A 16,232-nucleotide genomic window follows, 5' to 3' on the forward strand; every position below is an offset into this window, starting at 1 on the left:
TGCAAACTTTAACTATTATTGAGTTTGGCACTCTTGGCTTCCTTAAGAGGTTTTCCACTTCCAGCTAAATCACTCCTATGCCGGGCTGATGAGTGCTAATAAGCACGAAACTGCAGTCCTCGGCGGAAATTGACTGAGCTGGCGGTGTATTTCATGTGTTATTGAGTTAATTAGCAATTACATATTTTTTTTGTAAAAATACTGAATTGTTAAAAATTGAGCATTTAAATTTTTTAGTTCTTCATTTGCTTTTAAAGCTAAAGGATTTGTAAAAAATCTTTTGAAAGCAAAATTGAAAGTCCATTTTAGAAGAATAGTGTAATAATTTTCTATATTCTTTTGTATTAAGAATATGAATTTTAAATTGAATTATCATTGCAGAGAATATTTATAGCATATATTGTTATTTTTGAAACAGAATGAACTATGATTTTTATAGATCCTTCTTGGCGAAGAAAGATGTTACGATTTTATCACAATGAGGATAATTTTTTCCCATGTTTATGTTACAGTTGAGAATAGTGGCACTGTCGATGTTTTGGAAACATCCATCGTGGTTTCTGTTAAAACATTAATGCTTTAATTTTGAACATTTTTTTTTAACATCAATGTTGTTTAAAAATATGTCACACCACTTGGAGAGAGTGTAGTGTCAGCAAGGGCATGTTGGTCAAAAATTTGAAAGAGAAGTCTTGCAGCATTATGGACTGACGGAATACTGTTATTCATGCTGTAATGAGGGAGGGAGACTTAAATCAAATGAGATTTTTTATAATATGCTCAGTTAGGCTGGAATGGTCCCTAGTACATATCATTATGCAATAGGAAAAAGTTGCAAAGTAAGAAAAAGAGTAAAAAAAGAAAGTGCTGAAAAAAAGTTTTGAGTAATAAAAATTGCATTGAAAGGGAAACAAACTTTTGCAGAACATAATTGAAGAGATTTAAAAATGAAAGCATTAATTGGAATTATCTGGCCTTTCAAAGCATTTGTAGTTAAATTTCAAGTTTGTCTTAACCCAGATAATGATAACAATGATCAATAATGTTTTAAAGCATTTTTTTTTTGTTAATGAATTAGGTTTATTTACAGTAAAAATTATATTGTATTTATATTAAATAACGTAAGTTGTCATACATTATCCTGGAATTTTTCCTAAAACCGACTGGAAAACCTGGAAATGTGAGGGAATTTCATTCTTTAACTTCTGTGGCAACCCTGCTGGATGTTGGATGTCGTGTGTCATATGTGTAAGTTGACTAAAAAGTTTTTTCCCCTTTTAAATACATATTTATATATAGGATTGTTGTGACCCTCAACAACCCACATTGATTCATTTGGCCAATTCCTATTCAAAATGTCATTTCAGCTTGTAGCAAGGCTGTACCCATATCCAGAACTCATGGTTTAACACATATTGCGAATTCTAATATATGGTATTTTATAAAAATGTAAGAATACTTGTGGCACCCTCCTCTCCGGAGGTAAATTCTGACTGTGAGAATTCTTACTAACTGTGTGAGTTCATCTTTCTTTGCTGGCGACCGAGTGTTCATTGTACAAGTCCAATCATTGATTCAGCAAAAGCTGACCCAAAGACTCCAAGTCACGTGACTCAACAACGACGAATGGTTGGCACGCTTTGCATGAAACAAGCGAAATAAACCTGGTTTCTTCCAATGATTTGCTTTAAAATCTGTCACGTGACTTAGTGTCTTGGTTTCATGAATGAGAATCTTCACTCCCTCCACTTTATCTCTTCTCAATGTTTCATACGACGTAAAATGAGTGGAATTGTTGTCGTATTAATTAACTAACTTCTTCCACCGTTAATCATCTTGCAATGATAATACTTGTTCATATGTAACAATCTACTTTGTGATTAATAATCTTCTTTGGCAACAATCTGTTTTTTGATAATTAATCCTATTTGGTAGCAATCTGTTTTGCGATTAATAGCCTACTTTGGTAACAATCTGCTTTGTGATTAATAGCCTACTTTGGTAACAATCTGCTTTGTGATTAATAGCCTACTTTGGTAATAATCTGCTTTGTGTTACAAAAGCAGTTTCAATTTAATTTTCAATCTGAGAATTCACCTAATATACCGTATACCTCATCATATCTTGGTCTTTTGCGAATTCTGTGATGATTTTCTCACAATAGTTTTTATTTTATCGTAATAACATTAAAAAAAATATTTATTGCAGCTCGATTCTTACCCCACTTTGAAAAATGAAGTCTTGTTCAGAATCTGCTCCTTTATTAAGCAAGAAACAGAGAAAACCCAAAATCGACTAAAAGAGCATATTGATGCTGAAATGTTCTATTCAAACATTGCTCATCCAGACTTCAAGTCCGAAGAGTAAGTCGTTTTTTTTCTTTGTTTTTTTTTCGTTGTTTTTTTTTTCTTTTCATGTACCTTGTACTGGAATGCAGCATAATTTTTCATTTTTTCTAAGAATGGTAGGGGTGGCCAATCTTTTTAAGAAGAACGCCAATTTTTCCAATGCCTATGGAAATATCTGTACTTCGGAGCTAACTGATGTAAGTCGAAGAGTTGCGTTTTTCCGTTCAATAGTGCGTTGTAAGTTGAAGCCTATTCCGCATCGAGCCATGTGAAAGTAATTCTTTAAAAAGAAATGCTTTTAATTTTTTACCAGAGTTGAAAAAATGCGAGTCCCATCCTTGGCATGCACCAGAGAAAAGTTTTTCCTCTCTGCTGTAAAATTACATAATGTGACTTACGTGCTTCTGGCTCTGAGGCACTGATATGTATTCTTGGCTTGCCAGTTTCAATGTTCGCAACTTACTGAACTAGTTTGTTTTGTGGCCATCATAAAGCTCTCTTCTGTAACTTTCCTATAAATGCCGAGCTATTACTTACCAGGGAACCACACGAATATTCTAGTAATGAAAGTGTCATGACTTAACCTTTCGTTTATTTACAGGGTGTCCGTAAAGTCTTCAACATATTTTTAAAAAACATCAACAAACAAACCAACCACATTGTTATAGGAATATGCAGTTCGCACCACTGTACTTTAGAGGCTCAATAACATTTTATTACATCGTAAAAAAAAGGGGAAAAAGGAAAAAGATAAAAGGGTAATTGTAAGTATTTACATTTACAGCTGTATCGTTACAGTCAGAAAAACCAACGTAACGTGAGGCATTTAATCATTTTATTCAACAGAAAGCACCACCTTTAATTACTAGAATTCAATGTGTGCATCGTTTGTGGACATAGGATAAATTTGAGTACCGTTTCGGTTTGGTTCTAACGAGAGAACATATAAATATTGAGGAATAATCGTTCTAATACTAAGTGGCACTATTGAACACGAAATTTTGAGGAATTTAAACAATATTTCTGTAATTAATAAAACACTCAATCGCAAAACAAAAAATTGCTTCTGATTGCTAATTCTTTTTTTTTTTTGCATGATCATTCAGAAACACAGAGCTTATTTTCTCAAATGCTAAAATTGGTTTTGTAACATTTCCACTCTCTCCCTCTTTCTCTTTCGGCTTAGGTAAAAATATATTTTTAAAAATTCAAATACATCTTTATAAAACATAGGAAAAAAAAAACACTATGAGTGGGTGCAGTGGCGCACAAAAGCACAAAAAGGAGTCCGGACCCCTCCCATAGGTCTTGCATTTTTTCCCTGATTGAATACTATCTATGCATTTTGTACGTCAAATAATTTCAAACAATTTCAGTTCAAAAAGTGAAAAAATAAAATCCTCGTATTAAAAGATTTTTAAAAATATTTTAAATTTTTCCTAATAAGAAGCAGAATGGTGATTATAAATGAGTACGCTGTAATTATCATGTTTTTAGCTTTGTAACTACAGAGTAAAATGAGATTCTGAGAACTTGAATCCATTTTTTTCATTATAAGAAAATTAAAAGCGTATATTATTTTGCTTTCAATTATTTTATTCAAGTGTATTTCCTTAAATAATGCTAATTATTCATTCATCTAATTTTTTTTATTACTGTTTTTCGTTCTCGGGAATAGATAAAACCTAGTCGATATATTTGACGACGTATTGGGGAATGATATAATAGTAAGGCTTTCAACCTTGGACCCACCCCTTGAAAAATTCCTGTGTGCGCCACTGAATGGGTGTGATTGATCATCTAAGCATAGATTTCACACACACACCCACAGGGTTGCCACGCACCGGGAAAACCGGGAAAACCTGGAATTGTCAGGAAAAATGAAAATGGCTGAAAATCAGGGAAATGTCAGGGAAAATGAAAAATTGCATATTTCCTATCGTTCTTGCGCAGCCCGCAGTCTGTGACGTCAAAAAAAAAAAAAAAAAGAAAACTTTCAGCTTTGTTTTTTTTTCGCCGCCATTCCCTTCCCCCATTCGTGATTTTGTCATTCCCCTCTCTCTTCTTCCCCCTGCAGCAGTTCTTTTTATCAACTCTCTGCCATTGCCGCGTGCGCCATAGCAGCCCGCGGCGGACATGCGCAGAAGGTACTTCTTTTCATCCTCCTTTGAGCGGGCTCTGTTTAAACGCTGCTTGTTTACGTCAGCAGTTCTGAAGTTGTTATGATGCACAGTACATTGTTTTGTCTGCGAGTGCGACTGAAGTTTTTAATGAGCTGCAATAATCTTTTCATATTTTATATTATTTCTTTAAATTAATTAACGAAATCGTATTTTATTCTAAACAATTTTGTTTTGTAAATTTAGTTCATTAGACAATTTTAAACTTAGAAAGTTTCTTTTTTACAGAAGTATCGCTAATCTTTTAGTATTTTGGTAGTGATCTTTAAAGACTTCCAATACGCTTCTTTCTTTCTAAATAAAAGTAATCCGATTAAAAAAAAATCTGCACATCAGAGAAGTTTCTGATCAATGCTCAAAATTTAACTTTATGACGGGTGCCCACAGGAGTGATTATGTCGCAAGTTGCGCCATCAAAATTTTTGGGGGGGATTTTTTAATTATTTATTTTACTTTATTTTTATTCAAATTATTTACTCATATTATTTTACTTTATTATTTTCATCTGTGTGTGTATATTATTGGGGAGCGAGCACACTTTTCTTTCAAAACAATACTAATTAAAAATAAATAAATAGGTAAAAAAAATAATAAAAAAAGAGTGTTAAAAATTAAAAAAAAAGCGCTAAGGCGTTCAGAAGTATTGGGGGGGGGGTGCCATTGAACTTGGGGGGGGGCACTCCTGTTTTATGAGCAACAAACAGGGTAAATATGTGAAGCTAAAAGATGCATGATTTTTTTACAGGCCAAAGTCTAAAAGCGCTTTGAGTTCAATGGATTGGAGGGGTAGAAGGCAATAATAGAAAAAGTTTAGGTTTCATAAGTTTTTTGTTCAGATTATTTTAGCAATTAACTTTATTTTTGTGATACAGATGCCACAATTGTTAATTTTGCAGTTCTTTCACTTGATGTAAGGCAGTGGCTCCTCGCTATTGAAAATTAGATATGCAACATTTACATTAAATGTTTATTACAGTCATTTGCTTCACTTGTGTTAGTACATTAGGGTAGTTCAAAAATACACTTTAAAAAAAGGTTTCTCCTAGAAAACAGGACACCACTCAATGTTTTTAGACTTGTGGATAGTAAAATACTGGAAGAATTTTAATTTCCTATTCCAACTGAAAGAGGGTGCTCGACCCCCTCCCTCAAACTTCATAAGTATGAGGAGGGGGTTAAAAAAATACATTGAACTGAAAAAAACAATGTTACATACTATAATCTACACGAGTTATATGCATATTCATTGCAATAAAATAATTACTTATATAAAAAAAACAGCTGAGGAAATTAAATGTTTCTAAATTTGTGACTTTTTCTATGCTAGAGCTAATGTTAAATTAAGGGGTCATTGAGCACCCTCTTAAAATTTGAGTAAGAAGCTAAAACTTTTACAGCACAATACTATTAGTAAGTTAAAAAAAAGATATGGGGTGTCTTGGACTCGAGCTGAGAGAAAAAAAAAAAATGAACCACCCTTAGTACATATTTTTGATTATTTCAGCTTGAGTAAATTAAATTTGGTAACCATTGTTTGTAAAGTTTAAAAAAGAGGTAAGTTTTATCAAAATTTGAGATGTATATATTAATGTTGCAAAATGAAGGTGGAGATCAATAACCTGGAATTTTTCTCAAAACCACCTGGAAAACCTGGAAATGTCAGGGAATTTCATTCTTGAACTTCCGTGGCAACCCTGACCCACACTCACACACACACACACCACACACTTATACACACACACACCACACACTTACACACACACACTTACACACACACCACACACTTACACACACACACACTAACCACACACTTACACACACACACACACACAAATTTTTCTGCAATTTTTTTTCAGAGGGTGGTGTCTCCAAATGTCGACCCAATTGGCCCCGACACCGACAACATAGAACAGGAAGAATTTAAATCTTTTACAATAATGTACTTGAACACCTCTGGGAAAATGAAGAAAAATGGCCGACTGTTTCAAAGCAAAAAAAAAAAAAAAAAAATAATTACAATTTTGCAAAAATTTCCATTTTGGGTTCAAAAGTTGAGGTGATTTTTTTAAAAAAATAAGGCACCTTTGAAAGTCATTTTTGTAATGCTGCCATTGATGAGCGTTAAAAAGAACAAAATGCTATCGCTGGAGTAATTTTTGTTGTTAAAGAGAATACATTTTTTTGGATTTTTTATTTTTATTTTAGGTGTCTCTTTTTGTGATCATTGCGCTTGAAACGGTTTCTACGGATAATATGAATTATATTAAGTGAAGATAATGTTTAAAAAAAAAATCATTTTTTTTTCATAATCATAGGTGTTGCAGCTATTTCAAAATATAAACGAGCTGATGTGTGCATCACATGACTTCCTTTTACTCCAATTTAATGTCATTTCCCCATTATTCGCTATTTTAATGTGATTCAATATTTATTCTCTAAATATCACCAACAATGGCCAAATTGAAACCAAAAAAAAAAAAAAAAACTCCGCCAAATTTGTCGCCAAGTTGGCGACAAAACTTGGCGACCAAAAGACTGGCGATATATCGCCAAGTGTCCGACAAATTATAACGCCACTTGAGTTTACATCGAAATTAACAATGATTTCCCCCCAAAAAGGTGCAAAAGACCCCCTTAGGAACATCCGAAAGCAACCAAAAGGGGAGGTGCACAACTAGACCCCACTACGAGTCTATGTACCAAATTTCAACTTTCTAGGACATACCATTTTTGAGTTATGCGAGATACATACGCACATACGCACATACGCACATACACACATACGCACATACATACAGACGTCACGAGAAAAGTCGTTGTAATTACCTGATGGTCAAAATGGATATTTCGCGTGTCTATACATTCGTAGGCACTTTTCCGCATGTGGTCGAATCGAAAAAAAAAAACTCAACATTCATTTGGGGGTGAGCAAAATGGAAATTAAGGGCGATTTTTGAGTGAAAATTTTTTCGCGAATACAATACTTCCTTTTTTGTAAAAGGAAGTAAAAACATTTTAAATTAATCACATATTTTCATGATATACACAAGCAAACGGAGAATACACATGATGCAGGGATGTATTACAAGAATTTTACTCTTTAACTCACTGTATGAAACTCTGAAACTTAACATGAAAGCACACATGTCAAGATTAGAAATCATTTTATTAATTAACTTACAAAGGCTCAAAATTTTAAGAAAGCTATATTCGAATCGAAAACAGATCACTGGAAAAAAAGTGCTAATATTGAAAATTATAAAAAAATAATTAAAGATTAATATTTTTATAATCATTTCCATCCAGCATAAAATCGTTGCAGCTCTTTTTCACGAAGCAGATAATGCATTTTAAATTTTGAGATTTTGTTCGTTGAATCAGACTACTCAGCCAGTAAATAAACTTCTTTGAAGTTAAATGCCAAACATATATATGTACATATATTTTTTGTTTTTTATCCATAAAACAATAAATTGAACGTATATCCGGGACCTTTGCAAGATTTGAATTTTTCGGTGCATTTTCCCTAAAGGTGTTATTAGTTTATAAGAAAAAAAAAACAATTTAAATTTCTTCCAAAGATGCTAACGTTTAACACTTTATAATATGCTGGAAAATAGCATTAAAATATAAAATTAAAATGTTTGCATAAGTTTTATATTCAAAGTTATTTACATTAAAATCAATCCACTTTTTACACGTGGTTGACTTCGTTGATTTATAGGAATATTGAATTTACACAGGGTTAATACAATCCCCCCTCCTCCCTTTCAGATTATTATGTTTAATTTCTCTAAGTTTCTTTCATTTCTGCTCAAAAGTGAATGAAAAGTTGTTCAAATCAAAAGAGGAAAAAATATGATAATGAGGCGCTGCGGCGAATATCTATCCTTGAAAAGATCCTTTGAATAAGATAATTATTTCAAAGCACATAAAGGGACATGCAGATATTTTTCGTACCTCATAAAACTCTTGCAATTTCATTGCCTTCAGAACACATTTCTTCTTATTATAGATATTTTTATGGGATAGACTTTATGTCACGTTCTTATTCAATTAAAAAAAAAAACTGGCTAGAAAGAAAAAGAAAGGTGGCTTAGGGGAAAAAAAACATTGCTTAATGTTGAAACTTGATATGTTTAAAATTTAAAAAAATCAGAAAAATAATCCTCGTATAGTATATTACAGTCAGATCGACTAACGCTCCTGGGGCTTCAACAATGAAACTCGCTCCCCGGCATGATAATTTGATAATGTGTTTCAGGAATTTTTAACGTGCAGGGAAAGCCTTTTTTTTTGACAAGGCTGAACTCTATCTGGTAACTTAACTGTTTTACTGGTAAGACTGTCATTTTAGGGGAATTAAGAAGCGAAAAAATGGTCAACAATGAACGCTATCTACTGGAGTTTAGGGTTCATCCACTGAAGTTAGGGTTAAAATTTAAACCATCAAAATACCACCAAGCAGGCAATTGCTTCGTTCAAATGTAGAAGCAATTTTCACCCGTCATATCTTGACGGACAATTTTCTAGTTATTCATAAGAGTTTGACACTTGAGTATTAACAACCATGCAATTCTTTTGTATAGCTATGATACTACTGTCCCTTCTGTGGGACTCATGAAAGTTTGGAACTCAGAAGATACTGTGGATGACACTGCGTTTTATGACGCGAAACAGGGTGAGGTCAAAGCTGATGACGCCGAGATTCCACCGAAGAGTACAACTGAAGAAGGTGATTCTGAAGCTAGCGATTCAAACAAAGACGATATTGTGCAGTTACTGGTAATTATTTCTTAAATTAATGTTCTAAAGTGTAGTCTGACTTTGATGAGTTGTTTTACGATGGGCTAAAGCTTTTACGATCATATTGGTTAAAGTAGGGGTGAGGAAAAATGCTATTTTTTCCAAGCTACGACTTTATGTTGTCGATGATGATTACTGGTGTTATGCCAAAACCAGTAGTAGAATTTTTTTCAGTAGTTTACGATGAAGATTTAAAACAGAAAAATAGTGTGCAATGTAAGCTGGCATTTGATTAGTTATAACAACTGCTGTAAGCCGTCTCCAAGTTATACTCTAAAGAAAATGCTTGGTTAAATAATTACCAGAAAGCGTAGGCTACGACGCTTAAGAATAAAATAAAAAATCGAAGAGCGTCCAGTTGCCGCAACAAGTGCTTTTGACCTCTTAGCCACTGAAGACTCCTGCATAGATTTGGGCATTTTTTCCTAATTTTTCATTTTGTTTCATTCTGTTCTGTATTTCATTATTTAAATTCGGCAGTTTGGAGCAGAAAGCCAAGAAATAAAGAAGAAAAAACTTTTCAATTCAAAAATAGTTTGCAGACCGCCTGAAGTATGTTGTCAGGTGGACGTCACGCTGTTTTTGTTACCGGGAGTGGCAATTAAAGAATTTCTCCTCTTTCCATGGAAACAAAAATGAGCGCTTCCGAGTCTGAATATCATTTCCCAGAGCCAGACTATTTATTACTTGTTCCTGAGGATGGTTCAGCTGTCACGTCCTCAGAAATGAACATTTCTCCCTATTTTGTTTAACATCTTATTTTTTAAATGACGGGGGAATGAAACTTTTCATAAGTATAAAGTAGAAATGAACTGACTTAACGGTTCTCTTCAACGTCAGAAGAAATAAAAGGGTTGCCCTTTTATGATGATGAAAATGATTGTCGAGGTTTGATGTCGAGGTGGATTTCGTTATATTGTGACAGTTTGTAACAAGGGGTGGAGGGGTAGTAATAGGTGTGACACTACGCATATTTTAGGAGAATATGTTAATGAAAATAGCTTGACATGTGACAAGAGGTTGGGAAGGGTGTAAGGTAAAAAACTGATACTTTGGGACAAACGGGGAGAAAGAGGTCAAAACATTGGTAAAAACTCATCAGCATATATAGATCATCAGCCCTTTAGGAAAGACCTTTTGTCTGAACTGAAAAAAAAGAGAAAGTAATTATCTCAATACTTCTCATGTACTATATTATTGCATTAAAATTTAAATTTCACACAACGGTTTTTCACGTAAAATATTACTTTCAACATGGCTTTTGTTTTTTTCTTCAATCAGAAAAACCTGAAGGCAAGTCCTCGATTCCAACACGATGTTGCCTACGTGAAAGGTCTGATAATGAAATATCTTAAAATAATCCACAAACAAGTGGGAGATACTACAATCAAGTATATTGCTTATTTTCTCATTCACAAAGTAAGTATAATTTCCTTCATGAATGATCTTATAATTATACAGCATCATATTACGTCATCGAGAAAGGCGGGCAAACAGCGTTTCTCTTATGATCTCTATACTGCGCTTATGAAAAAGATAGGCTAGATGTAAACAAAGAAATACCTCATTTTATTGGCGACGTGAATCCTGTGTTTGGCTTGGACAAGAAATAATTGGTGCAAAGATGACGGCGTACAGTCTGCATACAGATAATATGGAATTAGTAAACGTTTACTTTAGATGTGTCTATCTCCTAGCGCAGGAATTATAAATGGAGGGAGCAAGTCCAATCACTCGCTTCACAAAAGTTTTTGCAAAGATCTCAAGTCACGTGACTGAACGACGACGAATAGTTGACACGTTTTGCGTGAAACTAACGAAAGAAACCTGATTTCTTCCAATGCTTCGCTTTAAAATCAATCACGTGACTTGGTCTCTTTGTTTCACGAATGAAAGTCTTCACTCCCTCCATTTTATCTCTTCTCGAAGGTCTGCCTGAAGGAGGGGGCAAGTCAAAATTTGATGCGCGTGCTCCGTTAATTTCAGAGCGACTCTGCTTAGTTTGAAACATACATCTGCAAAAGCTGGCATACCTGAAAACTGGACGCTGGCATTCCATGCGTCCACTTCCACATGTAAACCAAATTTTTGCTTTTCCATCTCATTGGTGGTCAGACTGTATGCGAATAGCACTGGCTTACTTTTTTTTAAATTCCAGAGAAAATCCCTCCCCCCCCCCCTGACAAACCTTCTGACAATATGTTTGTTTACTTTTAGTCTATCCTTTCGGTGAGGACAACATAGAAGGTCATGAATATTACTTTTCGAGGAACATGCTCTCTATCTGTGGACTGTTTTGATTGAAACTTCTTTAAATTGTGTTCTACTCAGTATCACTTAACTTTTTCTGAACTAAATCCTTTTCCAAGGGCTTATAATTGCTATGAGATGCTTTGCTCTCTGTACTGAAATTTGTTTAATAATTTGCCGAGCACTTAGTGAATATGATTAGTCATTACTGTTTTTTTTTTCGACAAGATAAAAACACACACTTTGGGTAAATCCAACTTCTAATGGTATGAAAACATCGTCCTCCCTTGCAGACGTTTCGGGTTTAATGAAAATCCGTGAGTGAAACTAATATTTTGCAACATTTGCTTACATAGCTGCGAATTCTATTACATTGCTGCGAACTCTCATTTCGTTCTGGAAACTCCAGAAGCTCTATGCCTTTTAGCTTACTGTAATTAGCTCATGTTTCTAAATGTTTCAAATGAAACATTTAGAAACATGAGAAATTTTTCTTTTTTTTTGGATATACTTTAAAAAAATTTCAAGAATGAAACTTAATAACTTACAATATTTTCCTTTCAGGTGATGGAGTTCACGAGAAAAGATCTTATTCCAACACTTGTTGAATCTGCTAACATTGTAAGTTGTCAAGTTGTCTGATTCTTAAAAACATCCTTTTTTTTTGATGAATTTTTAGTTATTGTGTACTTACGAAACTATGGAGTTTGTTTGTAATAACGTTGGTTCACTTCAGCATCGCTACAAAATAGCAACTGTATATCCATGAATTTCATGAAAACAACATACACAGAGCCTAGACAACAAATTTATCGCCAAAATATTTTAGTCATGTGTATTACCCATTGCATTGACCTTTAGAATGTATTTAAAAAAAATGAAATACTATAGTACAGGGCTTTCCAAACTTTTTAGCCAGCGGACCTCTTTCTTAGACCAATATTCAGTGTGGACCCCTTTCATTCGAGTGAGTAGATACTAGTTAAATTAACTAAATTAAATTAAACATTACTAATTTGTTGGAAACATTACTATTTAAAAGACACCAGGTAGGTAGTTTACACTGCCATAAAAAGATATATGGCAGTATCTCCGAATTTTTCATTTCACTTTCTGCATTTTGTCATCTATTGTACTTTAGTTTAATTGTGAAAGCTTGCAAAACAAGTATGCAAAAGACAAGTCCATGCTTCGCAGGCGTTTACATATTTTATCAACTATTGAGCAACGAGCTCTAAATAGGCGCCACATTAATTTCCTTTGTAAAATCAGTCAACACTGGAAAGCACTTCACCGATCTTTTCTCAACAGATTCATCCTAAAACTTGATATTTCTTTTGTAAGTGCATTTTTCTGTTAGCATCTTAAGTTATGATACTATTCTTTTATAAACAATAACTCATCCCGTGCATTTTCATGAATAATATCTTAAAGCTACGAATGTATACATTGCCATTCTTCATCATTGAAAATTTACCAGTTGGAAATTGTGTTCCACCAGCAGATATAAGATTTCAGAATGTCATTAAAAGTTTTTATTTTCAAAAACAATTTCATTTATAGCACTTTCTATACTACATTTTTTGCAAATTTGCTCCGGGTTGGTATTTGCGAATAAAAATTGTTTTAGAGTTTTTATGTTTTGAATTGCTATGGATCAACTGTGGGAAAATCCTCCATTATTTTCTTTCATCCTCATCGTCTTCATCACAATAATTGGAAGCGGTTATTAAATCGGAAACGGAAGGAAGTCGTGACGTGATGAGACGATACATTTGTCATCGACTTCTGAAAGATTTTCAAGAAGAAGAGTGTCCGCAGCTCTGATACTCGATTTTCGTGACGGATGATTGGACGATTTGAGGAAACCCCTCTCACAGACAAAAGACATCAAGATTGAACAAAAAGAAAGGAGCTTCGAACAGCTATAAATAAATTTATCTTGAAACAAAAAAAAAAAAAAAAAAAAAATCTGAAAAAGAAAAAAAAAAAAAAAACTTCGTGTGAGTCTTCTAAAAAATATTTTTATTTGTTTGTAGAAAAACGTATTGAGCTAATTTTCTGAAAAAACGAATGCAAAATCCGGAATATTTTAACATTATCAGTACAGCCTTTTTTCACGGACCAGCAGAAAACAACGTCGGAAGCGGGATAACGTATGAAACAGACAACGTAAAATAGGAGTTCCACCTATAGCTCGATGTTAAAAAATGCCGGGAAAGAATCTTTCAGAAATTAAATCCGAAAACGAAAATCTCACACCTAACCTAATATCGCAGGCAAAACGTTGAACTTTCGTATTATGCAAGACATTTTCGAAATTGAAATGCGAAAATCAAATTTTTGTTGAAAAAATGACTGTTAATATCTGTCACTGTTAAGTATAGCTATTACTAACTTTTAGGTCACTATTCAGGTACGAATACGAGAAGAGACAATGAGGACAATTTCCCTCTCCTGAAGCATTAAAGGAGAGAGACAGGGTTCTTTTTATTTTTTGATCTATCAAAATAAATAGGTTTTTATTAATTTATATTTTAATATTACAGATTTAACAGCATATTTCATTTTAAATTTTCCAATTACGTGTATTTCTATTGCATATATAACTACTTTTTAATGGCTACTTCATGTTTTATGATATAATTTTTAAAACAGTATTACGTGTATCAACATCAGTGTTCTTTTCACTTCATATATAGAATGAATGAAAAGCTTGAAAAATTAGACAGAAATGTATTCAAAAGTTTAACTTTCAAACACAAAATAGGGAAAAATACAGTTTGATAACAGCAACCGAAAAGAATCCAGGACACACAAAATGATGATTTTTTTGAATTAAGATGCATTTGTTTTACAACTTCAAACTAAACTTTCTCATGACTCAACTAAGCGCAGTTTTAAATTATGAATTAACAGAATGGAATAGCTTTTTTTTTCATCGATAAAACCATCCATCTGATGCTACAAAGTCTTCAGTCCATTTTAAAAGCAAGAGCTCAACGATATTCATAAACCAGTTTGAAAGCATATTCTGCTTCATCATCTTTTCCAGCACGGTTTCACTTGTCTAAATTTTCATTTAGCTTTACATTTTGTTTTCAATTTCGTTACGATTTTTTAGTAAGTTACAAAGCAATGACTGAGAAATGCTTAGTTGGTCTACAGCATTTCTTTGACTCATTACGGTTCAATTGTCAAATCGTTTTAAAATGTCATATTTTACCTTGACAGTTAAATCATTGCGCGTTTTCTCCATGGCAAAAATGCTTGACCGTTTAGAGTGAAGTATTTAGTATGACTGAGTAGGGAGAAAAATTCTTCTGCTTTACTGATAATAAAGGCACTTCTTTTCCAGGAAACTACTTGTCAGAGTTGGCTTTTCTACTTCTTTTGATTGAGGAGTGGAAAAAGAGAAACAAATGAAAGTTTATGAAAAATTGATAAAAATAAAGGAAGGCACTAATTACAATATCAGACTTTGTTTAACAGCAATATTCCGGGACCTCTTGATTCTGATATATAACATTAAGCGAATGATAACATTAACCGTGACCACATTAAGCGGCACCTATTATGGTCCTTTATAGAATTTAGTGAAAATATTATTTTGTCAAAAATACATTCGTGTTTTTTATTATTTTCAAATGCGAATCTGGGGGGTTCTTAGAACGACGAAAAATAATTTTATATGCCTTTTAGAATGCTCATTACAGCCCCAATATTGCAGGGTCTCCTAGCAATTGCGGCATGGTAATAAATTAGCCTCTGATTATTTTATAAATTATTTTGAAATACTCTTTTTCTCTGAACAGGCCTCCTTAACTGAAGATTGTGATGAAGATTTTCAGAGGAAAGAACGCGTGGAGTCGACTTGTGCTTATCTTGAACTAGCTCTTGAAGCCATACAATCCTTTTAGCAATAAGAACCAGTTGAATGCAGCTCAAATAATTGGAAAAGGTTTCAGAGGATTCAAATTATCATATGCTTCGTTTTTATGAAAAACCAAAACGAGTTTTTGCGATCTCCAATTAATGTTTTGTACCTTTTGTACAAGTTTTTAAAAGTCAGTAAATGAAAATGTGCTCTGTTTTGTATTTATTTTTAGTGATTTTTGTTCTTGTATGTAATGTGGTCGAGGCATTAATGCACTGCACTTTTTGTAGAAGTTCGTAAGTAAATAAAAAAAAAGTATTCTATTTTGGAATTGATGTTTAATTAATTTCACCATTTATTTATTTATTTATTTATTTTAATCCAGCATGCACATGTTAGGAGATCGAGGCATTTATTGTTTTGTAAAAGTTTAAAAAAAAAAAAAAAGAAATTAAAGACATAAATAATGTTTTTAACAAATTTTATATTAATAAAAAAAATTTCAATTTCGAAAGACGTTTTTTATAAGTAGATTAATTGCAGAACTTTATCAGTGTGCTTTAAGGTGCTTAATTTCAATGACCTTTCACAAAACGCTTTTCAAAGTGCTTAGTTTCATATTAAACTAATTAATTATTAGTTTATAGTACCTCATTCATTATACATTTATTAATTAATTTTTTGCAAGCCTTTCAAATGGGTAAAAAATCGAATTATACTTCCCACTTTGTTTTTGAACTATCTACCTCTATCTTTTTCTTGTTCTTTTTT

The 16,232-nt window shown here is 33.0% G+C and overlaps 1 protein-coding gene across 1 annotated transcript in view; it reads left to right on the forward strand.

Annotated features, from left to right (window-relative positions):
* Window positions 1-15,504, forward strand: part of LOC129227964 (dynamin-1-like) — a 57,590-nt gene extending 42,086 nt beyond the window's left edge. The window contains exons 12-16 of the mRNA XM_054862589.1: window positions 2,209-2,363; window positions 9,118-9,313; window positions 10,616-10,753; window positions 12,149-12,205; window positions 15,400-15,504. Of these exons, the coding sequence (XP_054718564.1) occupies window positions 2,209-2,363; window positions 9,118-9,313; window positions 10,616-10,753; window positions 12,149-12,205; window positions 15,400-15,504 (651 nt within the window). The remainder of the gene's footprint in view (window positions 1-2,208; window positions 2,364-9,117; window positions 9,314-10,615; window positions 10,754-12,148; window positions 12,206-15,399) is intronic.
* Window positions 15,505-16,232: the final 728 nt, after the last annotated feature.

This window comes from Uloborus diversus, chromosome 8 (genome assembly GCF_026930045.1).
Source record: "Uloborus diversus isolate 005 chromosome 8, Udiv.v.3.1, whole genome shotgun sequence".
NCBI classification, from domain to species: domain Eukaryota; kingdom Metazoa; phylum Arthropoda; class Arachnida; order Araneae; family Uloboridae; genus Uloborus; species Uloborus diversus.